The following is a 23,658-nucleotide window of genomic DNA, read 5'->3' as shown; positions in this document are numbered from 1 at the left end:
TCATTGCAGTTATTCTGTTTATTATTTCATCTTCTCATTATATTCATGCACGTTTTTTAAAGTTGAGAAAATCAAACTATCCAGCAGTGTAACTGAAGAGCCTAACGGTGATGACGTGATGAGGGGAATGAAGAGGACTCAACTCTTTGGTCACGAGCCTTGTGCGCTTTTCTGACATCATAAATTCTACATAATGAGGCTGAGAATGAGAACAGTTCACAGACGATACATTTACAAAGGAACCCTAAAAAAACCAAACGTGTGATCACACCGTCTCTAAACAGAGACTAACACTAGTTATGAAAAGTAACATTTCACTATAAGAGACAGAGATGTTCTGTGAGGTTCTTCACAGTCTGGGTTCTACTACAGTACATGAGTTCATAGAACCAGACAGGAGAACAAAGTGATGTTCTGCTGTGGAATCTATCAGTTTAAGTGTTCTACTGTAGTAGAACCCCGACTGAGGAGGAGAACCTCACACTGACACACTACAGAACGTCTCTACTGTCCCTTTAAGAGAAAGGATCCCAGCAGGATGACGTTCCTCTGTAGAGAACGTCTCTTAGACTCTCTGATGGCAGTATTGAAACAGTCGACCACTTCCTCTCCAGTCTACACAGAACCACCCTCCTCCCCTCCCCCTCCCCCCTCCAGTGCTGCTGTAAAGCCTAACGTGTGGCTGGTGGTGGCGGTGTTACCACTCCAGCTCCACCGGGTACTTCCCGGTCAGGCAGGCGGTGCAGTGGCCCACGCTCTTGCCGTTCTTGCTGCTGGTGCTGATCATCTGGTCCTTCTGCTGGAGGGAGGAGATTCCCGCCTGAACGGCCGACACCAGCCCCTCCACGCTCAGGTACTTCACACTGGCTGCACCTGCGCAACAGTTTTAAGTGTTACAAATGGAGGCGCGGCGTTCCGGTATGTGAAGTTAAGTCAAAGAGCGCTGCGTTACTTACCGATGTATCCGGCAATGTCCTGAAACTCCGGCTTGTTGGCGATGAGCTCCTCCTTGGTGGGGATGTTGATGCCCATGTAACACGGGTACCTGATCGGGGGGGAGGCGACCCGGATGTGGACCTGGTCCACGAGGAAGTACGGGTCAGACTTTGTCTTTCTGGTTCGTCACAAAACACTAATTCTCTTTTAAAATGGCAAATTTAAATTAATTCTGCTTCAGTCACAAAGGAAGGAACCATGAACCATGAATCATGAACCATGAACCATGAATGTAAATCTGTATTACAGTTCAAATTTAACTATGAACATAATTCTCTCGTCGCCTCATACAACGGTACTCAACAAACCTCGGCCGCCCCGGCTTCCTTCAGCAGCTTAATAATGGGAGAGATGGTGTTGCCCCTGACGATGGAGTCGTCGACCAGCACCACCCGCTTCCCGGCGAAGTTGTCGGTCAAAGCCCCGAACTTCTTGGCGACGCCCAGCTGCCTCAAGCGGGTGTTTGGCTGAATGAACGTTCTCCCGACGTAGCGGTTCTTACACAGAACCTCTATGTACGGCAGCCCGGACTGTGGTGGTGGTGGGGGGGGGGGGGAGAAGAGGAAAAGCGTGTGAGCTCCGTCAGACGGTCGGCATGCTACATCTCTTCTTCAGAGCTGTGGACTGACCTGCTGAGCGTAGCCCAGTGCGGCGGGAGTCGCCGACTCCGGCACGGTGCTGACCACGTCGGCGTCCGTCGGAGCCTCGATGGCCAACTGCCGACCGCAGCGCTGCCTCACGGTGTAGACCATCTGCCCTGCAGCACAGTGGAGACAAACACTGAGCATGCTACACCTTCACCCCCAAAGCCTGGCTTCTCTCCACCGCTCTCGGTAATCTCTTTTATGTATCTTCTTAAGACCCATTTTAACAGACTGGCCTTCATGTGATGTCATCTTTTTACTGCATTATTCAATTAATGTTATTGAATTTAATTTGTATTTTTACTTTGTATTTTTAATTTATATTTAATTTAAATTGTATTTTATTTGTATTTTTATTTTGTATTTTTAATTTTATTTATATTTTATTTCTAATTATATTTTATTTATATTTATTTTATTGATATTTTATTTAATTTAGTTATTCATATAGTATGGAATGGTTTTATTGTTTCATCTACTGTACTGTTGCCTTGCTTTCTGTCAAAGCACTTTGTAAACTGTGTTTTCTAAAAGGTGCTAGATAAATAAAAGTTATTCTTATTAATAATTCTACCTGAAAGACAAAACAGATCAAACAAAGCTTCAAACCTTCAAAAACAGAGTCCGGTCTGGCAAAGTAGACGTATTCGAATATGCAGAATGCCGGGAGGTCCCCCTCAGGACGGGGGACGACGCTCAGAGACTTGACCCCGTGCTTCGATATCTGGACTATCTCTCCCGGTAGGACCTCTCTGTAATACCTGAGACCCAGGAAGGACGGGAAAACGGCCAATCAATACCCACAATGCTTCACTCATAATGCAGAAGATGATTCTCATGTGGTTAAAAAAAACAAAACTGACTTGGCACCGATGGACTGGAAGCTGCAGGACTCTGATGACACAACCCAGCCCTCGGTGTCCTCCTCTCCGGCTCCTGAAGGAGACAAAGACTGACGTTAATCCTCCGGCAGCTTACGAATCTGACCTCTGATGGAGAAGAAAACGCTGAAGTCAGGGGGCTGATGTGACGGCCACATGTTGAACAAACACCTGAACTGTGCAGTTTGGAGACGGGAACGATGCGTCCGATGCAGAGCGGACGGTTCCCGTAAGGGTCCCGCACGGCGTAGACCACGTCTTTGAACATCACCAGCAGAGAGTACGACGTGGGCGTCTCCGTCATCAGATTTTTTATTCTACAATATTAAAAAAAACAAACAAAAAAAAACGGGTATTTAAAATAGTGTAGAATTTAATTTAATTCATTCACGCAGAGTCAAGTCAGAACACTGACCTGGCAACCCAGTTGGGTGCGTCCTGCTCCTCCATCGGTGGAGTCAGTGCCAGCAGCTGGGTGATGAGCTCGCTGTCTGAGCTGGTGGAGAGGCCCACGCCGTGACGCATCACCTGCACAACACAAGATAGAACATTACTCTACATTTATGGACATACATTTTATTTATGTTTTAAAGAGCAACTAAACCCCCAAACCTCTTTTTTCCAGCTGAAAACCTGATAATACAGTATGTATTAATGGATGGATTCAGGTCTGAATATTAACATTATATTGCAGTCTTTGTATTCCACATATTATGTTGTGAATATCCATAGTGACCATTCCTAATTAGATGAGAAGTAGCAATAGCCTTTACCCTGTCAATTAGCCTGTGAATCGGTTATGCTAATCACCAGCATACACATAGCTAATGCTAATTGCTGGCATACACATAGCTAATGCTAATCGCTAGCATACACATAGCTAATGCTAATCGCTAGCATACACATAGCTAATGCTAATCGCTAGCAAACACTAATCCCAGCCCTTTAAGTAAACTCAAATTCACAAATGTTTATAAGAGTTTAGACTTAGACTTTTGGTCACAATAACAGACCCTTTACAGCCCTCTAACCTAACCACAACAATAGTCAGGATGCTACCAATTAGCATTAGCGCTAGCAATAACCATAAGCTAATTTAAAGGGTAATGGCTTTCATGAACGGTAATTTAAAAACAGTAACGTCGTGCTTAATGTTCAAGTAGCGTAGACCAAACCTAGCAGGTCATGTGGTGCTTTTTATGTTATGGAACTGTAGCACAGAAGCATGGTGGAATTAGCAAGCTAACTAGCAAGCCGCTAAAAGAGTCAAATTGAACAACTTAATGCTTCATGCACACACTTTTGTCCCAACATAAAGCATATTGCTATCATTAGATAATCAGTCATTTACACTGATTCATCAGATTCTGTGATGAGCTGATAGCTTAGCATCAGTGTTGGGCTGTGATTGTGATGCTACACTGTTTATGAGACCATAACAGACACAAGAGCATCATTCTTTTTTTTACATTCTGAAGGCTTTTTAATGTCCAGGGTAGAGGCACTTCAGCCAAAAACTCTGGAGTTTAGTTAGTCTTTAAAAGAAAAAAGTTCTCTCTCTCTCTCACACACACACACACACACACACACACACACACACACACACACACACACACACACACACACACACACACACACACACACACACACACACACAGGAGGAGCCACCGACATGCACCGGGCCCAGTGTGTCGACGGGATCCACCCTCACCCTTTTCCGCAGGGCTTCGGCGTTCACCAGCTCTCCGTTGTGCGCCACGGCGATCTTGCCGTGCAGAGTGTCCACCACGAAGGGCTGGCAGTTCTGCAGCTCCGAGATGCCGGTGGTTGAATAGCGAGTGTGACAAATACCGAGGTTACCGTAGCGCAGTTTCAGAAGAGCCTCGGGTGCAAAAGCAGTGTTTACCAACCCCATTCCCTGAAGAACAAATAACTAAATTCAGTTACACAATCTGCAGGTAATGACACATTTAGGGTGTACAGTAACCCACCATGTTAATATCTGTATCAATGTTTAAGATGAGTAAATATATATGAGATACATTGACAATACATTGACAATTAGGAAAATGTATACTTGGCCTTATAAGTCACTATAAAATGCTTTCTAATGTGTTATAATCATTGTTATAAAGTATTATGAGTGATTATAACTAGAATCTTACAGTTCTAGACTCTAGTTTGTTTATAATGCATTATAGACCTCCATAATTAATATAAAAGTATGAAACTGAATATGCAGAAATTATGGAAGTAAACATTAATATGCAGTCGTCATGTTGTGTAGAGAGGACAAGCATTATGGTCATATAGGTCGGCCTGTTTTGACTGTTTTTATTTGCATTCAATAAAAAGCAGCTTCAGTCTAATTGTACTAAAAGGGGGGGGGGGGCTTCCAGTCTGGACCAGCGTTACCTTGTGGGCCGCGTATGTGGGCGGACTGGCTCCATTACTGGTGACGATGCCAGCACTCTCCTGACCCCTGAGTGGACACAAACGACACCGCCTGGAGGTTAAACTGCAGCAGTGTGAATATTAAAATCAGTGGTTCTGTAACTCAGTGCTCAGATGTGAACGTTCTGCACTGGATGTGAAGCCTTGAGGCAAACTGAACCGGTTTGTTTGGAGAAAGAGAAGAAAAATCAGAAGCGTCTGGTTCTCTGCTGTGGAGCTCCCCATATACGGAGAGTCGCCTCGCTGCAGCTTTTCAGCCAAATACCAAGCTGCTTCTCAGATTACCGCTGGTCCCGCCCCCTCGGCACACAGCTTAAGCCAGTGGTGAGGCTGCTATTCAGCATGGAGGCGTTGCTTTCAGGCTTAACCGCCTGGTTGCCTAGGGAACCGGGCGGCAGAGACAGAGGGATTGGGGAGAGGAGGAGAAGAAGAGAGAAAAAAAAAAGAAAGAAAAAAATAAGCGTTTCCAGGTCAGCTCAAAACATGGAGAGAGGAGCAAAGAGACAAAGAGGAGGTGATAGAGAGGTGGCGGAGAGGCAGTGGGGGGAGAAGGAGGTGCTGGCTCTGGTGTCGGCGTGGGACGAGGAGGTGGGAGCGCTGCGCGCCGCCGACAGCAGCAGCAGCAGCAGCAGCAGCAGCAGGAGGACCGCGTTCCACTCGATCTCAGAGCGTCTGAGGAGGCTCAGCGTTGTGCGCGGCTGGTGGGAGTGTCGGGCCAAGTGCAGGAGCCTGGGACTCCGGAGCAGGAAGACAGACGCAAACTACAGCCCAGGAGGGGATGGAAGGCCGGTGGAGAGCTGGGAGGAGGAGGAGGAGGAAGAGGAGGAGGAGGAAGAAGAAGAGGTGGAGGAGGTGGTGGGAGATAATCAAAGAGGAAGCTACTCTTCCTCAGTCACAAACCCAACGCAGGAAGGTAAACTCAAAGGAAGAGGAGAAGGAGAAAACTTTCACCGCTCTAAACATTGTGAACGCAGTCTGATAAAACATGTTGTTACTGTCTTTGTGTGGACCTCAGGAAGACCAGGAATACAAGCTCCAACTTGTTTTCTTCATTTTAAAAACTGTGTGTGTGTGTGTGTGTGTGTGTGTGTGTGTGTGTGTGTGTGTGTGTGTGTGTGTGTGTGTGTGTGTGTGTGTGTGTGTGTGTGTGTGTGTGTGTGTGTGTGTGTGTGTGTGTGTGTGTGTGCGCGCAGGTATGAAGGGTCTGATCCACCGGGCTCTTCCTTACACCGCGAGCGTGGCCGAGGAGGGCGGCCGCCACTGGACGGACGACGAGGTGCGAGCGCTGCTGTGCGTCTGGGCCGACCGGCGCGTCCGCGAGCGCCTGAAGTGCACGCTGCGCAACAAGTCCATCTTCCAGGAGATGGCCCGGCAGATGCAAAGAACCTTCGGGGTGGTGCGCAACTGGAAACAGTGTCGAACTAAGTACAAGAACTTGAAATACGACTACAAGACCGCTAAAAGCGCCCACGGCGTCGGAGGCGGCGCCGGTGCCGGGAAGTACATGAAGTTCTTCGATGAGGTGGAGGCCATTCTGCTGGACCGGGGGCTGGACAACGGGACCGCGGAGATGCAGAAGAGGCTGTACGACGGAGAGGTGGGGGCGGGGAGGCTGCAGACGCCGGCCTCAGAAAGCGAGGTCGTCATTGAAATTGACGACGGTAGGTTTTCAGTCCGCAGAGCAAGTTTAAAGTTCAGTGTTCACGGCTGATTTCTCTACTCTACCTTCTGCCTTCTGCCTTCAGATGACAACAGCGATGATTACGACATGGATGGAGACATGGAAGCCAAGTGGAGAGGAACAGGTACGCCGTCCCGGGCCGATCAGGAGACAATGGACTGCTGATGTAGTTTTGGGTCTCTTTGTGGTCATTTTGTAGTCGATTCGTCTGTCTTTGTTGGTCATCGAGTCGCTTCCTGTCCGTTACGCGTCTGGGTATATAGGTCCAGGTTACCCTCTGGGCCTGGTCCCGGTAGACCCGCTCAGTAACCCATAAGTGCAGTTTAAATCTCTTCTGTTCTTAATCCGGTTCTCTTCGCTCCAGATGCCCATCTAACGCTCGCGGACCCGTCCGGCTCGGAGCAGTTCCACGTGGTCACGGTGTCGGACACGGGCCGCAACTGGAGCGACCAGGAGGTGCGAGCGCTGATTCGAGTCTGGTCCGACGAGCGCGTGTGCCGGCAGCTGGAGAGCTCGACCAGGAAGCGGGACATCTTCGTCCAGATCTCCAACAGGTTGATGCAGCAAGGCATCGAGCGCGACTGGAAGCAGTGCCACACCAAGTACAAAAACCTCAAGTACCTCTACCGGTCCCTCCAGAGGGGGAAGGGCGACGAGGCCGACCCGAGGCGCCTCATGAGGTTCTACGACGAGGTGGATGCCGTTATGAATCGCACGACCAACGGCTCGCCGTACGACGCGGGGGCCGCCGACAAACACGGCGACTCGGGTAGACTTTGGACGTCGGAGGGCGATCGAGATCAGACGAACGCGGTGAGAACGATGGGGGGACCGGCCGAGGACCGGACTTGTAGTTCCGATTCCGCTTCGTCCACGAACCTCGACGTTGCGCCAAACGACGAAGAGCCGACGCTGCGCTCGGTCCAGGAGCGTCACTCGGATCACCAGCACAGATTAATGAGTGAGTCCAAAATCATGAATTATTCATGTTTTCACGTTATGTCTCTCTCTCGCTCATGTCTTCAGAGGTTCTGTCATTCAAATGTTACATCACTTTCAACATATCTGAAGACTCTACAGGTCAATAGGTTACATTTTTTAACTCACAGATATCACCATGAAACTTCACCACTTCATCACGCACATTAAGACCAGTATTTATTGTATTACAAGTTTTCTGAAATGTGATGTTTAAATATGCAAATGAGGCGTTATGTAGTGGTAACTTTTGGTGAATTTAGGAGAGATCTACAGACGTAAACAGACAAAGAAGTTTTTCTTCTTTCAGACGAGTTATGGAAGAAAAATCGACAAATTTATTTAGTTAAAAAAATCGGTGCGTCACCTTCTTTCTGCGTGTGCACACGGCCCTGCGGTCTCGAGCGTTTACCTTCACTTCCTGATGGAACGAGATCAACCTGGCTTTCGATTCGTCGAAACGCTTTAAGTTGACGAGGACGATGTCATCGGAAGAACGTGAGAACGAACAAATCTGCAATCAGACGTGAGACTTTTCTGAGGAACACGATTAAGAAACGTCAGATATTGGTGAATGAGGTCTTTCTCTGTAGAAAGTTACTCCAGTCTGTGTTAGTGTTGTTCTTTTTAAAAAGCATGGACAGTGTGTGTGTGTGTGTGTGTGTGTGTGTGTGTGTGTGTGTGTGTGTGTGTGTGTGTGTATATATGTATATATAGAGAGCGGCCTGTGACTGACTGTTGTTTTCAGGTTCTTCTGAACCTCAGGTGAAGAGAGAAGAACTGCATTCAGCAAACAGAAGGACGAAGAGGAAAGCCGAGGATCAAGGTTTGAACCGTCCCTCTTTTTAAAAACCACTTTGAGCGTCACATGAGGTCCTCGGTGGACCGAAGCCTCTCTTAATGTCGGACTCACCGGGTCCCATGACGGCGCCTCCTGATTGAATCACGCGTGAGGGTTTGGGTTGTTCCTGCTAACACGGCGTCAGACCGAGACTCTCCTCGTTCCTTGTCCACCAAGATCTAAATGTGTCCTCCTCCTCCCTCCCCCCTCCCCTCAGACCTCTCACTCCAGACGCCCGTGAAGAGACTGGACTCTGGCAGCGATGCGGCGGAGGTCCGGTGTAAAGAAGAGCCGGATCTCATCCCCATCATGAAGATCGACTCGGTGCGCTCCATCGCCTCCACCGGTCCGTCCCCAGAGGCAGAGGTAACTCCCACTGAGCCCACCGAGGCCCGGCGCTCAACGCAGACCCACGTTCACAACTCACATCAGCTGACCACCAGAACCGACCCATTCAAAATCTAAATTACTGATTTAAATAAAACGCAGTGGGACGATTCATTCAGCAGCAGATTAATGAATAAATGGAATAAACACCTCGACATCTGATCATATTCAGAGTGAATCTGATCCTCAGAATTTAGTTTAAAATCACATTTATCCAGCGGTGCAAAGTAACTAAGTACTTTTACTCAAGTACAATGCTGAGGTAGTATTTTCCATTTTATGCTACTTTATATTTTACTTCATTTGGCTTTAATTTCTTGAAGAAAAACTACAAAAATATAATAAAACAAATATGTATTAATGTGGATTAAGATAAAACTTTATTGATTGGATATTATCAAACCAGCGATGACATCATCAACACATGAATCCATAAACCAATCAGGAATATTATCATAAACGGTCATTCTGCACGAGGAGTACTTTTACTTTAAAGTACATTTTGATACCAACACATTTCTACTTCAGTCACATTTTTTGAATGCAGGAGTATTTCTACTCTGTGGTACTTCTACCACCACTACTACTGTATTTATGACTCTTAATAATTAGAGGATCTCTACAGCGTTCCTGTCGTTCACCTCTTAAACTAAACTGCTCCGAGTCAGAAGAGTAAACTGATACCTGAGAGCTAAGAGTTACCAAATGTAACACGTACTCGTGGTTCTCTGTGGTTCTCTGTGGTTCTCTGTAGCGCCTGAGTGAGACTAGAATAAACAGTTTCCTCTTCACTGAGGAGATGAAGTGAGACGGTTCAGCTCTGAGAACTTTAAGTCTCTACAGGTGAAACATCTTCACTGAGCCTGTAGTTACTTATATCAGTTTTCTGAATTAATTCTGCAAATGAGGCATCATCTCATCATCTGAACATTAGATAAAGCCAAGTTAAAAACATCTACTTCCTCCATGTTCTTAGTACTAAATGTGATGGTAACTTTTGGTGAATTTAGGAGAAATCTACAGACGTAAACAACACACACACACACACACACACACACACACACACACACACACACACACACACACACACACATTCTCTCTCTCACACACTCACACACACACACACACACACACACACACACACACATACACACATATACACACTTCCGTAGCTCACCTGTGCTGTAACGCCACGAGCCCCAGCGTTAACACCTGCGCGACCTCCAGCTGTGTGGGCCACTCTCCTGCAGCCACGCAGCCGAACACCCCGCACTCCTCCCCGATACCGTTCTCCTCGAACTCCATCCCGCCGGTCCTCAGTTAACCCCCCCCCCCTCCCCCCTCTCCACACACACACACACACACACACACACACACACACACACACACACACACACACACACGGGCCACGCGCTTCCGTTGCCCCGGGCAATAACTGGCCTGGCTCGTGCGTGTGTACCTGACAACTGTTGAACGCGATTGAGCACGTGCAGCGAAAAAAAGCGTCGACTCTCCGCGTGGGTTTTTAAAACGACACGCACTCAGCTGATACTCACGAGTCCGGAACCAAAAAAAAAACAAAACAACAAGCGTGAACTGGGCCGTGGACTGATACCACGTAAATGAAACCAAGCCCACGTGGTGTCTCCCCCGTGACGAGTTCAGCCCGTATCTGATCAATCGATTGCTCTCTATCGATCACGCGGTTTCTAAATCGATCACGTGCTCGTGTCTGAGGAGAAACAAACACGGAGCTTTAGTTCAGTGGACGAACTCCGCTAAACTTCTTCTTCCTCGACACTATTTTGGGAGTTGGAGCATCTCCTCCCTTTCTCTCATCCGCCTCCCCACCACGTGGTGATGAACGCGCTGCGGTGATTGGTCGGCCCGAGTGCGTTAAGAGCTGCGATTGGCTGTCAGAGCACGTAAGACGAACTCCTCACTTCCTTTCCTCTCTTGCTTCCTGGCTGTCTGCACGCCTCCTGCTGCCTCTTCATCTCGCAACAAACAAACAAAAAAGTTTTGACTCTTTGTGTTTTAGGATCGTCGCGTGTTGCAGACCGCCAGCATGGCCTCCACACCAGGTAGTCAGCTCACCTGTTCATGCATACTTAACAAGCACGATGTGCAACATGTGATTTTGATTTTGGGTTGTTCCCCCCCCCCCCCCCCCCAGAGCTAGACATCGGACAGAAGCTCAACGAGGGAAAGACGAAGGAGATCTTCGAGCTCGTGGGTCAGCCCGGGCTGGTCCTGGTCCAGTCCAAGGACCAGATCACGGCTGGGAACGCCGTGAGGAAGGACCAGATGGAGGGCAAGGCGGCCATCGCCAACAGAACCACGAGCTGCGTGTTCAAGCTGCTGCAGGAGGCTGGTGAGAGCTGCAGGAGCGTGTGGAGGAGCGTGTGGAGGAGCATGTGGTATTGTGTTAAAGTTGGTGGATCAGTTTGAAGAGGAGCTCTGCCAGGTGGAGGTGTGTTGCAACGTTACTCCCTAAATCCCCCCCAGGCAACTTTCCCACATGTTGAGCAACTTGGGTTGAAGACAGAAGGGTATAAAAAAACTCGTTCACACACAACTTACTTATTTATAGAAAGTATTTAACCTTCTGAGAAGCAGAAAAAAGGTTTTATATTATTATATTTAATTTAATTTAAGTAATGGGGACGTAAGAAGCTCATATTTTATTTTCTCTCAATTATAATATATATATATATATATATATATATATATATATATATATATATATATATATATATATATATATATATATATATATTTTTAATATGTCCAAAAAAATTACAAGGAATGATTTGGTAAATATAAAATATTATTATTTTTAGTTCTTCCTCATTTTAATATTGTAAACGAATATGAAACACTTTTTTAAAATCCTGCTCTCTTCCTCCTCATCGATTGCCTTGCCTTCATCACTCATCTCAGTCCTCAGTGGTTTTAAAACACGAGAGGAAGCAACAAAGGACAAACTGAGTTGCCGGTTCTGAGGAGGTTAAAACCCACGTTGCTTGTCAAAAACCTGAAGGATCTAATTTAATAACTTTAAAATGACTCTCCTCATCGCTTTAATTTGAAGTAATTAGGATAAGTAACCAACACGCCACTCGTGAGTGAAGTCACGGCGGTCTTGTGACTTGAAACCAAACGTTTGCCGCTCTTAATTCCCCAGAACGTGACCGACCACGTTCAACCTTTTTAAACTTAGGGACATGATGTGGAGAATCTGCTGACGTTCGGTTGTTGATGTCTTTAATGTAAAAAGTCTTGAGGCTGTTTCTAATTATCTGCCCTCTTCTTTGTCTTCCAGGCATTAAGACCGCCTTCGTGAAGCAGCACTCGGACACGGCGTTCGTCGCCGCCCACTGCGACATGATTCCCATCGAGTGGGTTTGTCGTCGAGTGGCCACCGGGTCCTTCCTCAAGAGGAACCCGGGGGTCAAGGAAGGCTACCGCTTCTCCCCCCTGAAGATGGAGATGTTCTTCAAAGTGAGTCTGAGACATGGCTGGAAAGAAACCTACAGAGAAATGACACCGTTCTCTTTACCTTCCGCTTGATCCGGTCCGTTTGTTAGTGTGTCTAACCAAGCCGTGCTCAAGGAGAAGTCTCCTTCTCAAATCCAGCCAGTGGCAACTTGTTGCCGAAAGATAGTGACGGAAATTGAAGTGATAGTTGCAGAGAGGAGTGCCAGTTTGTTGTGTGGGAATACAAACTGCACAGCTTGTTGTTGGTGTTGTTGTTGTTGTTGTTGTTGTTGTTGTTGTTGTTGTTGTCTAAAGAGACTTTTTTTAGAATGAGACTTCTCGAGCGAGACGCAGGGATTGAGCGAAAGTGAAAGAGGTTTCATTTCTCCGTAGGGTTCCTTCTATAATGTGTAATCACAATCTGAGGCTGTCGGTGGCAAAAATGAACCCTTTTAGTGGACGTACGTCGACGGTGAGGAGTTGGCCGGAGACCGTTTAACAGCTGCAGCCTTCTCCTTCAATACCGGACCTCCAGAAAATGGGCGTTACCCTTTTTTTAAAGTGCTGCAACTTGACTCAAAAGGGTCCAAATCTGTTTCTTTCTTTCTGACAGGACGACGCCAACAACGACCCCCAGTGGTCAGAGGAGCAGCTGCTGGAGGCCAAGTTCTCTCTGGCCGGGCTCGACATCGGCCAGTGCGAGGTGGACGTCATGAATCGCAGCACCGTGGCCATCTTTGAGATCCTGGAGAAGTCCTGGGCCACTCAGAACTGCACGCTGGTGGATATGAAGGTAAGGAGCGCGGCGGCGCCCTCTGCTGGTTAATCCGGCACCCTAACGCGAGCGCTTCTTTTCTACTTGACTCTTAATAACAAGCTGCTTCGCAATTCGCGATCGTCTTCCCTGCTTTTGCAGATTGAGTTCGGGGTGAACGTGAAGACCCGAGAGATCGTCCTCGCCGACGTGATCGACAACGATTCGTGGAGGCTGTGGCCGGCTGGAGACCGGAGCCAGCAGAAGGATAAGCAGGTCAGGACTTCTCCTTTTTGGCCTCTGACCCTTCTCTAAAGAATTACTATTAAAAGCTGAGATAACCGGTTTCTCTTCTAGGTGTACCGCGACCTGAAAGAAGTGACCCCCGAGGCCATGCAGATGGTGAAGAGGAACTTTGAGTGGGTCTCTGAGAGGGTCAAGGTACACTGAACCTACTCTGTTATCTGGACCGGGTTTTGTTTGCTTTTAATCAACATGTTTCAACAGACGCACACAGTTCATTGTTAACTTATCTCAGCTTTGTTGCTCTTCTCTGTTTGATCTATTCCTTAAACTCTTCAAGAGTTGTTAGTGGTCCCTTCTTCAAGGTGCTGGATTTGATTTTACATTCCACTGTTTCTACAAACCTTAAAGTGACTCTATGCAAGTCTTGAAAGAAGAAACTCGAACGCAGACTGGTCAATCATAGCGTAGCATCGATCCAGCGCTGACCAGGGTCCGGCAACTACCGGGCTCTGCTCCACAGACCCGTGCCTGGTTTCAGGTTTTCTTCATGTTCAGGCTAGCTTTAGAGGATTTGGAGCTCGTCCTGGTTAAACGTTGCGGTGATACTTGTGGCTTACGAGTGCCGTGTTGCGTCTCCAGCTGCTGCTGGAGCGCCAGGCCGGCGGCAGGGTGGTGGTCTTGATGGGCTCCACCTCGGACCTGGCTCACTGTGAGAAAATCAAGAAGGCCTGCACCGCCTACGGGATCCCCTGCATCCTGAGAGTCACCTCGGCGCACAAGGGTCCAGATGAGACGCTCCGCATCAAGGCCGAGTATGAAGGTGTGTGTCGGTTCTATTAAAGACAGAACGTGAGGTTCTAGTTCCATCTATCGTGTCTTGATCGTTTCTTTCCCTCAGGCGACGGCGTGCCCACCGTGTTCGTGGCCGTGGCCGGCAGGAGCAACGGCCTCGGCCCGGTGATGTCCGGAAACACGGCGTACCCCGTCATCAACTGCCCGCCTCTCACTCCGGACTGGGGGGCTCAGGACGTCTGGTCCTCCCTGCGCATGCCGAGCGGTAAGCGCACCACTTCCTGTCTGTTGTTGGTCCCCATGTGGGTTTTACACCATCAGAGGTGTGGCCAGGACCACGGAGTGATCCGTGCACTCAGCCGGTACCTCGGTACAGAACTAGTATTGAGTTTTCACCGTCTGGTACGGAGAACTTAACCGTGAGTTCCCTGATTGTATTATTGTACAGTAACCGAGCCTTTTCCTTTTTCTTTTTCTTTGGTTCCGGTCCAGGTCTCGGCTGCTCCACGATCCTCTCCCCCGAGGCCGCTGCTCAGTTTGCCGCGCAGATCTTCGGGTTGACCGATCACCTGGTCTGGTGCAAGCTGAGGGCCTCCATGCTCAACACCTGGGTGGCTCTGAAGCTGGCCGACCAGAAGCTACAGGCCTGCAGCATCTGAGGACCCGAGCGCCTCAGGACCCCGTTCAGGGCTCCGCTCCATCAAATGTCTCTTATTGTTTACCGTCAAATCTACACAGAAATCATTCCATTGAAAATAGAAACTAATCAAAAGCTTCTGTGGTCGTTTGGTCACATTAGAGACCTTTTTCACAGCAGATGTGTTGTGACGCGTCGTGGCTAGAGAGCGTTCCATTTAGAGGATTCAGACTTTAAGTGTTTACTTGACTCTTAACTCTTCACTTAGACTTGAGCTACTTAACACCTTCCCCAAACCCAAAAGATTAAAACAATTTGATAACTGTGCCACTAATCGACTCATTTCCTGACTCCGCTAACGTTGTTCATTCCCGACACTTACTACTCAGATCTTTTCATTGTTTTTGATTTTAGTTCAAGTCTTTGTTTTAATGAATAAATACAAATTTTTGAAAAGCATTCATGATTTTCTTGAAATTCAATATATTATAACTGTGTTGTTAAAATGTCATTGCATTCGTTGAAGAGCGCATTACAACTTGTTTAGGACTCGGGACTTCACTGTTTTGTCTCGTGACTTGTCAGTCTAGACTTGTGACTTGACTCGGGTATTTTTTAATGTTACCTTTGGTCAGATCCCGGCTAGCTGTCCCCCCCCCCCCCTGCGTCCAGTCTTTATGCTAAGCTAATGCGCTGCTGGCTGTATAACTCCTCCCCTTTTTACCCTGGGCCGTAGTTACCGTATGAGGACTCTAGAAAGGCTTCTGAAGTTGTTGTTTTTTTTTTTGATTCAACATTTAAATTTGGGAGTTTCTGGTCATTTCTAGTGTTAGTTATATTCCTGTATGTTTGGAGACAGGAAGTAGCTTCTTGTTTGTTCCAGTGAAAGAATTTGGACCTGAAGTCTTGGCTGTGGTGCTGATTTGGACCAAAGTGTTTGTGTGTTGTCCTTGCCGGTGGTCGGTCTGTGATTTTCTCATTTTGAATATAATTTTAGATGCTTTTTAGAGGAATACGGAGTTTCACTGTAAAATAAATACAGGGGTCAAGCTGATCAGGTAGCAGTTCAGGTGAATATATTTGCACTGGACCCATGTCTTAGAGCAGGAGTGGGGTCCATAGTGTCCTACTTCATTTACATGCATTCTCTCGATGCACTCTTCACCAACAACGCCATCATTTTAGAAATCCAGACGACAATCTGAGCTCCTTTCTGTGACGTAAAAACACCCAGAAATCCTTTCTTCTCTTACATCTCTTACTACAACACGACTTCAGCAACGATCTTTCCCCAACCCAGGCGCTCTTCCTCTGAGTGAAATGGCTGCTCGGCTATCATTTGTCATTTCAACCACCTTCATCTTCATCGCCCTGCCCGGCTGTGGGGGGGGCCTCGACCTCGGCCACCAGAGGGCGCTAGAGGCTCACGTTGGAACGATTTCCAAAAATCTTAACCTTTCAATCTGCTCCAGTAGTTTTGCAGCCAAGCAGCGATGAGTCAGAATCATCATGCCACTTCTATTATAGCACAGCTCTCTCTCTCTCTTCCCTCTTTGATAACAAATGATGGGTATAACAACCTGTGATGTGCTAAATCTTTGTTCACGTGTGGGAGGAAGAAGTGGGAGGATGAGAGAGAGAGAGAGAGAGAGAGAGAGAGAGAGATATTGATACAGATGAGTGCAGTGAAGCTGCAAAAAATCAGTTTTAATCTGGAGCCGAATATTTTAATTTAGTGCAGCACGAAGCACTGAAGTGGACGGTGTGTGTGTGTGTGTGTGTGTGTGTGTGTGTATCGCCCTGATTCCAGGTCTCCCTGACAACTGTAACATGGCAACAATCACTCCGTACACAACGATCTGTTTCCTCCGTCTCTTGTTGCTGCGCTCTGCAAATCCAGTCTAAATCTCCTCTTCAACGTGTTTTCTTCTCCTCGACCGGCTTCCTTCACTGCTGCGCGGCTCACCGTCCCCATGGATACCGACGGATGGTGTCAAATGAACACACCGTGACTCATCAGCAGAAGCCTCTTAACCCACTGACGAGCTCCTGAGTGTGTGTGTGTGTGTGTGTGTGTGTGTGTGTGTGTGGTCATGGCTTCATCCTGAGCCACGAGTGTGACATGAGATCGATGCTCTCCTAAAAAAAAAATCAAAATGAGTTGTGGTGTAAAAACAGAAAGCGGAGACAAACGGACTTTCTCGAGACTCAAAAAGAAAAGCACTTTATTGATCTATGAGGGTGTAGTTATGTGTCAGTACTGTAGTGTATTTACACGTGTTCTACTACAGTGTTTCATCTTCGCTGCTCGGCCTTGTGTACAAAATTTCTAAATCTTCCATTAATGGATAAACATCAACTTCTCCATTGTCCTGCCCATCACTCTACACTACATCGCCTCCAGCTTAACAATCTAACCGTCTAAACTCCCCCCCCCCGATCACAGGGCCCCATCACAGGGCCCCCAGGTCGTGACACGAGCGGGACTTCTGCCTCAGGAACTTGCCCGCCTCTCGCTCCCGCGGGTACCGGGGCACCAGGCTGGACAGGAAGCGTTTGGCGCGGGACGTGATGCTCTCACGCTGGCCGCCGTCGCCGCTCATGTCCTCGGCGCTGGTCCCCGGGGGCCACGGGGACTGGCCCCTGGCTAGCCGCACCGCGCACTCCAGCAGCTCCGGGGTGCGGTGGTCCAGAGAGGCCGAGATCTCCAGATACAGGCAGTTGAAGAGGGCGGCGCTGGACATGGCCTCTAAAGAGAGAGGGGAGGAAACAGTGTGTAACATTTAGGAACGCAATATTCATAACTTATGTCTTCATCAGTGTGTAATCACCCGAAACTAACAATCGTAGTGTTTACGTTAGCTTAGAAGAAGCCGTTTACATCAGGGACGAGCGGTCAGGGGAGGCAGGTGAGACTCTGCCTCTCCTGTCATCATGACGAGTAAAAAACAAATAATGCTAAAATAAAATAAATATTAATATGTCTCTACTGATCTGTGCTATAAATGTAATTTCTGTATAATTCCAATCATTTCAAGCATTTTTATAATCAAAATCTCTGAATGATGTCATGTCCTGTTCAAACAGAGGAGACAGTGAGGTGAGGCAGAGACCAGCTGTTCCTCACCTCACTGTGAATCCTCACTAACTGTTGAGTCTTTTTCTGTCTCATCGTTTGTCACCACTGTAATATCTGTAGACTCTTTTATTAGATGTCCTTTCTTTACATAGAATACTGTATTTCACGTCAGTGTAGAACATGTTTAGTGTTGATCTGACATTAAACCGCAGTGAAAAAGCACAGAGAGGCAAACAGTACCTCTGCCTCACTGAAGGGGGCGAGCGAGAGCCCACGGGTCGGTTTATGCTTGTTCTGTCGTTGCTCTTCTTCTACACTTCTCTTCTTCTTCTTCTTAAATTTTGCTTAGACCGCGAAAATGTAAGATTCTATATCTTAGATTAAAAATGTCTAAAAAAAACAGTGAATTATGACCAAATCAACATCAGTTCAGCGTCCGACAGGTAAAGTAACCTTTTATGTGTTCGTTGTTCTCTTTGTACATCCGGGGTTGTTACGCAGATTATCGCGGGTGGCGCTCGCGAGCGCTCCGATTCTGAAACGCTCCCGGTGGAATCAAATATGTACCTTAATGTGTGTGTAAATAATGCTGATATGAAATATGAAAAACAACCAGTAGTCAATGGTCAAGCTGCCTGCTGAATGGTGGTTTAAGCTCCTCTATTGGGTTCATATATTTGTAAATCTGACTTATGTAGCGTCAGAGCCTCACGAGCCACGAACCTCACCGCACGTCACTGGTTTATATATCTACGTAGGGAGCGGGTCGCCATCTTGCGCCGCCATGTTTCTACAGCCTCGGCGCTAAATTACCGGCGTATTGATTAGCCCCGAAGTTAGCGGTGTATTTATGTGTACATTTGTTTATGTTTTGATGGCATATATTATGACGCTGCAGCTCGCATTTTAGCTCCTCCTACTACACACACACACACACACACACACACACACACACACACTCACACACACACACACACCTCTTTAACCCAGTCTCATCATTTCATGACCCACATCATCGTAGCTGCTTTGTGTTATTTGGAGCTCCGCGCTCAGACGTTTCTTGCCGAAATGCACCTTGGGAATTGTAGTTAACTCTTCACCCGGAGTTTTCATGAACAAAGGCTTGTACCGTTGACTTTTTAGTAAAAAAAACAACAACAATGGGCGCCTGAAATAACTACGGATGCTTTTTTTGCACATGGGAGACATTTTCCATCAGTATGTTCTGCCAGAAAGGCAACAAACCCACGAGGTCAGACCACGAAATAATAATAAAACACAATTACAGTTCACACATGACAAGCAGTTTGTGAATGCAGCTTCAACGGTTTGTACATAAATGTAACAGCATCCAAACATTTTCAAATCCTTTTAAACACATGTTTTTATCTTTCTTTTTACTTTTATTTAAAATATTTGTGTACGCATCAAAAACATATTTGTGAATCTTATGTTGAAATATATTTTCGGGCAGAGAGTCATGTAGTGAAACCTTCTGTGTGCATTCATTAATATTGAGAATCATCTGACCACACACACACACACACACACACACACACACACACACACACCTACTTGGTTAGGTTTTTGGAAAATATGATCTGGGTTTAAATGAACTGTTTCTGTCAGAATTCACAGAAGACAAAACTTCTTCTATGTGCGTGTTTGGTTTCTTTCCAGATTTTGATCGTTGCTTATTCTGTCAGTTAGAATAAATATTGTAGAGAAACACTTCAGGCTGCAGCCTGGGAGGAACGCCGTGCACTAATACATTAGTGCACGGCGTTCCTGCAACTGCATGAACGCGGTGCGCTCACGGTGAATGCTGGGAAACTGATGACTCTGGCATTTTACATTTTCCCTTTACATTTCCCCCGACGCCTCGGTGTTTGCCGACAGACGTAAAGAGCTGAAAATGTCAACGCCGACTGCGAGGATGAAGAAAAATACCAACGGAAAAAAAGAAAGATGGAAAAAATGAATCTGAAAAGGTTCCTCGCACCTTGAGAGGTGACCTCCCGCGTGCGAACGAGGTCGCTCTTGTTGCCGACGAGGATGATGGGGGTTTGGGGCTGAGTCTCTCTCAGGAGGAGCCGGAGCTGAGCGGTTCGGTGGAAGCTCCGCCGGTCGGTCACCGAGAACACCAGGACGCCGACCTCACACTGCAGAGCCGACAGGTCCTGAGGGACGGAAACACAGAGATCAGTACGAGACCGCAGTCCTTCAAGGGAACCGTGCATCACGACGGAACTAGAACATGCATACTGCATTGCTCTCATTTATACTGCTGTCAAAGCTTTATGTGCAGAAAGACAGTATCTAAACACACACACACACACACACACACACACACACAGTCAAGCAAGAGAGAGACAGAAATCCCTAAAAATGAAATATCTCGACAGCTGACTAAACCTCTCAGCCTTCATTGACTTTTCATTTAATTTTGATTAAAAATTGGAACACACACCAAAGGCTCTACTAGTCACAGATTAACACTGTTACATAAGGAAAGACCATTCCTTATAAGGCGTCAGCGTCTCTCACAACAGATACAGATCACTATACAAAGAGTAACACATCAGACCCCTCATCAGAGGAGACCCACTGTCACCACTGTGTGAATTCAGCTTTTCTTCTTCTTCATTTGACACATCTGCTCTCTCTGTCTCTCTCTTCTCTCTCTCTCTCCCTCTCTCTCCCTCTCTCTCTCTCACAGATGCCTGTGAGCTGCACTCGAGGGAGAAGAAGAGAAAGTGTGCAAAACAACCTGATAATGAGCTTTCCCTCCGTCGACCAGATGCAGCAGATGTATTGTCCTCTTTCTGCCACTCTTTTGTTCTCCGTTACGGTTATAGTGACGTCTATGAACAATGAACAATGCTCTCCAGATATGAGACAATATGATCTGAAATATGCATCTGGACATAGCAGCATAAACATGTTTATGCTGCTATATTTATTAACACGTATATAGTCTCATTAACACCTAATAATGTTATCTTACAAGGACCTTAATATAAAGTGTTTATGTATTGTAGTTTATTTTTTGCTTACCTCGTTAAAATTGTTATGCTATATGCTAGTTGTATTAGTAACTAGCCCAAGTGCATGCTGGGATATGCTACGGTTCTAATTAATGTATGAAGGGATGGTTGTTTTCCTCACTCTGACATAAATCCCGGTCCGGTTCTACCGGATCTTTTTCTTGATGAAGCGCCTCGAATAAAACTCAAATAAAATGAGGCTGCAGAGGAAATACCTTAAGAGTCCAAACTAAAAGAAAAGGTCCATTTATAGCTCCAAGGATCCTCTGGCCCTCTGACAAGACCAGCTGTGTGTACACACACACACACACACACACACACACACACACACACACACTGTATATATATATATACCGCTGCAGAGAATGCTCGGTGGCCTAATGAGGTGTTGTTGGGCTCACCTGTCTCCAGTTGTCAAAGATAACGATGGTGCTGTCCTCTTCGTCCACGGTGACTGTGCGCACGTATCCCTCCCCTGAGGACAGGGAGGAGAGCAGCGGTTAGGTCTCACCTGGGCCACGTCGTGTGTTTGGGATTCATTCTACCACGCGCTACAGCCGTCCGAACACCTTCAGAATCCACGGACGCGGTCCTGTCCTCGTCCCCGCCGAGGGCGACGGCCAGAGACGACTTCCCCACGCCGTTCTGCCCCAGCAGGGCGATCCTCAGGGGCCCGTCGCGCCTGCCCTCCAAGGCCAGAGTCGGGGTGTCGTCCGAGGCCAGGCCGAAGCCGACCGGCGAAGCGGACGGCCCGGCCGCGCCCGAGGCCCAGTCGCAGTCGTCGTGGACGGCTTCCTCCCGCCTGAGCTGGTGCTTTATCGGCAGCGGAGTGCTTCCTCTGCGGACCGCCGGGGTGCTGGACAGAGTCATGCTGTCGCACTGGAGGACAGAGGGACATGGAGGGACACCGTGGAACATTCAATGAACATTTATTGACAGATTAATTGCAGTTATTACTACGCTCTCTGCAGGGTTTAATAGCAGTAAAGCACCCAAAGCCCTGATGAGCCTGATGGTGTGATTTATTATGTAGCACCTTCATAACGTCAGGGGACCTGCTGCCTTCACTGGATCGTCCTAAAACCCCCACAGAAGGACTACAACTAGGACCACAACTCAGTGGAGCGCTGCAGGCACCATGCTGCGTTCGGAAAGTCGGAATTTACGATTTCAAAGTGAGAAATTTCAACCGGAAAAAATCCAAGATGGCCGCTCTGCTCGCCGTCGACTTGCATGATACTTGATTTTAACATTGTTCAGAAGCTTGGTGACAGTGACCTTTGCGTGGTTTAGCTCCTTTATTTATTCATTTTAATTTACGCTCCAAAAATCATAAAAGTGACGTTCACTTGTGAGGATTATCTCGCGGAACAAAAACGTGTCAACGATCCAAAAATCCAAAAAATCGGATGACGTCGTCTGAGTTTTAAACCGATCTATTACAGACTCAAAGTACAAAGTACTACGTGTTCCCAGTAGTACTCCTCATGACGAGACCTTCTACTCCTACTACCGGTTACGTCTCCTGAGATGACGCTAGTGGGTTTACCTTGTAGACCGTGTTTACTTTATTTAACATACAGCTGATGGGGGGGAGGAGCTACAGTAACGTGACACTTCTGGGTTCATCACTAAGAACAACACACCTTTAATATCACACCTGATGTGTTATTATCGACAAAATACACGCTGAATCAGTTTTTATGACGTTTTCAATGAGCAAAAAAAAAAAAAATATCCTCCAATTAGTTAAAAAGTTTGATTTTGTGATTAAAACGTGGAATTCAAATGCAGGACACCACCTCCCTAAAGCGCGCGCACACACACACACACACACACACACACACACACACACACAGGCAGCTCGATACCCCCCCCCCCCCGTTAATTAATATGTCAATCACAATATAAAACCACCACTTTGCTCCAGACCTGAGCCGCTAGTGTTGGAGCAGACACCTTACCGTGGTCGCCTTCTCCTCGATGTTGAGCCTGTCTTCGGGCACATCTGTCGGCATCTGCAAACTGAAATCAAGCGACCGAGAATAAAAGGACTCCAGTAGAACTCCTCACCCCTCCCACTCACTTTATGACCCCCAGCCCAAGCAGCACGGTATGATCTCTCACCTGTCACGCGGCTCTCCGCAACCACAAAGTAAGCTCTCTCTCTTTCTTCTTCTTCTTCTCTCTCTCTCTCTCTCTCTCTCTCTCTCTCTCTCTCTCTCTCTCTCTCTCTCTCTCTCTCTCTCTCTGTCCTCAGGGTTCGGGTCCGGGTCCAGTTCTGCAGTCAGCACCGTCATTCATCACCGCCCTTTCCTCAGAACTAGACTGTGCCTCACTAACAAAAAAAACAAAAAAAAAAGCACGCTCCTCTTCCTCTTCCTCTTCGTCTTCCTCGCAGAGGTGAGTGTTTGTAACGCGGTCGCTGCTGCTGCTGCTGCTGCAAAGGTGCGCGCAGCTCGGCGGTGGAAGTGGAGCAGTGGTGCAGGGAGGGAGTGTGGAGGGATGCTCGCAGTGTCACGAAGCTCTCAGCGTTGACCCCGAGCAGGAACGAGAGGGCGCAGTGCGGAGAACGGCCGCTAGGGCGCAGCACAGCACCAGTCTTCTCCCCACTAATTGGCTCTGTTTGTTTGTGTGTGTGTGTGTGTGTCCGTGTGTGTGTGTCCTTGGGGGATATACTGTATGTTTATGTGTCATTTGGGTATTCCTCTTGTAGACAGAGGCATGACAACCCCCCCCCCCCCTCCCCGCTCTATCAGTC

At 47.4% G+C, this 23,658-nt stretch overlaps 3 protein-coding genes across 6 annotated transcripts; 1 reads left to right on the top strand and 2 right to left on the bottom strand.

Moving 5' to 3' along the window:
- On the bottom strand, positions 1–10,186 carry ppat (phosphoribosyl pyrophosphate amidotransferase). Of its 3 annotated transcripts, XM_068725291.1 has the most exons (12): positions 10,040–10,071; positions 8,047–8,148; positions 4,937–5,003; positions 4,233–4,439; positions 2,937–3,049; positions 2,693–2,838; positions 2,504–2,576; positions 2,250–2,401; positions 1,626–1,753; positions 1,305–1,526; positions 957–1,077; positions 1–873 (listed from the first exon to the last, which is right to left on the bottom strand). In XM_068725291.1, exons 4-12 carry the CDS (start codon positions 4,434–4,436, stop codon positions 698–700), a joined length of 1,335 nt encoding a protein of 444 aa, XP_068581392.1. In that variant the 5' UTR covers positions 4,437–4,439; positions 4,937–5,003; positions 8,047–8,148; positions 10,040–10,071; the 3' UTR covers positions 1–697. The 3 variants fall into 3 exon arrangements, with proteins under 3 accessions (XP_068581392.1, XP_068581390.1, XP_068581391.1); XM_068725289.1 differs by lacking the exon at positions 8,047–8,148 and having other exon boundaries at positions 10,040–10,186; XM_068725290.1 differs by lacking the exon at positions 10,040–10,071 and having other exon boundaries at positions 8,002–8,084.
- Positions 5,046–15,230, top strand: paics (phosphoribosylaminoimidazole carboxylase, phosphoribosylaminoimidazole succinocarboxamide synthetase). Of its 2 annotated transcripts, XM_068725285.1 has the most exons (15): positions 5,046–5,888; positions 6,169–6,636; positions 6,721–6,780; positions 7,021–7,617; positions 8,383–8,460; positions 8,693–8,841; positions 10,904–10,946; positions 11,039–11,236; positions 12,188–12,366; positions 12,956–13,135; positions 13,259–13,372; positions 13,454–13,537; positions 13,982–14,162; positions 14,241–14,399; positions 14,627–15,230. In XM_068725285.1, the coding sequence occupies exons 1-15, from the start codon at positions 5,318–5,320 to the stop codon at positions 14,791–14,793; spliced, it is 3,228 nt and encodes a 1,075-aa protein (XP_068581386.1). In that variant the 5' UTR covers positions 5,046–5,317; the 3' UTR covers positions 14,794–15,230. The 2 variants fall into 2 exon arrangements, with proteins under 2 accessions (XP_068581386.1, XP_068581387.1); XM_068725286.1 differs by lacking the exons at positions 5,046–5,888; positions 6,169–6,636; positions 6,721–6,780; ... (1 more) ...; positions 8,383–8,460; positions 8,693–8,841 and adding an exon at positions 10,770–10,787.
- Positions 15,231–16,977: 1,747 nt separating this feature from the next.
- On the bottom strand, positions 16,978–23,394 carry LOC137883864 (GTP-binding protein REM 2-like). The gene is made up of 6 exons (XM_068725538.1): positions 23,025–23,394; positions 22,862–22,922; positions 21,467–21,776; positions 21,299–21,372; positions 19,853–20,030; positions 16,978–17,520 (listed from the first exon to the last, which is right to left on the bottom strand). Exons 1-6 carry the CDS (start codon positions 23,195–23,197, stop codon positions 17,225–17,227), a joined length of 1,092 nt encoding a protein of 363 aa, XP_068581639.1. The 5' UTR covers positions 23,198–23,394; the 3' UTR covers positions 16,978–17,224.
- Between the last annotated feature and the right edge of the window lie 264 nt (positions 23,395–23,658).

This window comes from Cebidichthys violaceus, unplaced genomic scaffold (genome assembly GCF_023349555.1).
Source record: "Cebidichthys violaceus isolate CVI_PGR_0920_01 unplaced genomic scaffold, fCebVio1.0.p SCAF_35, whole genome shotgun sequence".
In the NCBI taxonomy this organism is placed as follows: domain Eukaryota; kingdom Metazoa; phylum Chordata; class Actinopteri; order Perciformes; family Stichaeidae; genus Cebidichthys; species Cebidichthys violaceus.
Note: the sequence above shows the minus strand (reverse complement) of the source record. Positions and strands in the feature narration are given on the sequence as shown.

Bases quoted from the DNA above. Each gene is read 5' to 3' on its own strand.
- paics (XM_068725285.1), top strand. From the start codon at position 5,318: ATGGAGGCGTTGCTTTCAGGCTTAACCGCCTGGTTGCCTAGGGAACCG. The intron at 8,842-10,903 runs GTAACTCCCACT...TTTGTGTTTTAG, and splicing joins GTCCGTCCCCAGAGGCAGAG to GATCGTCGCGTGTTGCAGAC. The intron at 11,237-12,187 runs GTGAGAGCTGCA...TTTGTCTTCCAG, and splicing joins CAAGCTGCTGCAGGAGGCTG to GCATTAAGACCGCCTTCGTG.
- ppat (XM_068725289.1), bottom strand. From the start codon at position 10,167: ATGGAGTTCGAGGAGAACGGTATCGGGGAGGAGTGCGGGGTGTTCGGC. The intron at 4,440-4,936 runs GTAACGCTGGTC...TTTGTTCTTCAG, and splicing joins CCACATACGCGGCCCACAAG to GGAATGGGGTTGGTAAACAC. The intron at 3,050-4,232 runs GTGAGGGTGGAT...TGTGTTGTGCAG, and splicing joins CCGAAGCCCTGCGGAAAAGG to GTGATGCGTCACGGCGTGGG.
- LOC137883864 (XM_068725538.1), bottom strand. From the start codon at position 23,197: ATGACGGTGCTGACTGCAGAACTGGACCCGGACCCGAACCCTGAGGAC. The intron at 22,923-23,024 runs GTGAGAGATCAT...GCTTGATTTCAG, and splicing joins TGCGGAGAGCCGCGTGACAG to TTTGCAGATGCCGACAGATG. The intron at 21,373-21,466 runs GTGTTCGGACGG...CCCTGTCCTCAG, and splicing joins CGCGTCCGTGGATTCTGAAG to GGGAGGGATACGTGCGCACA.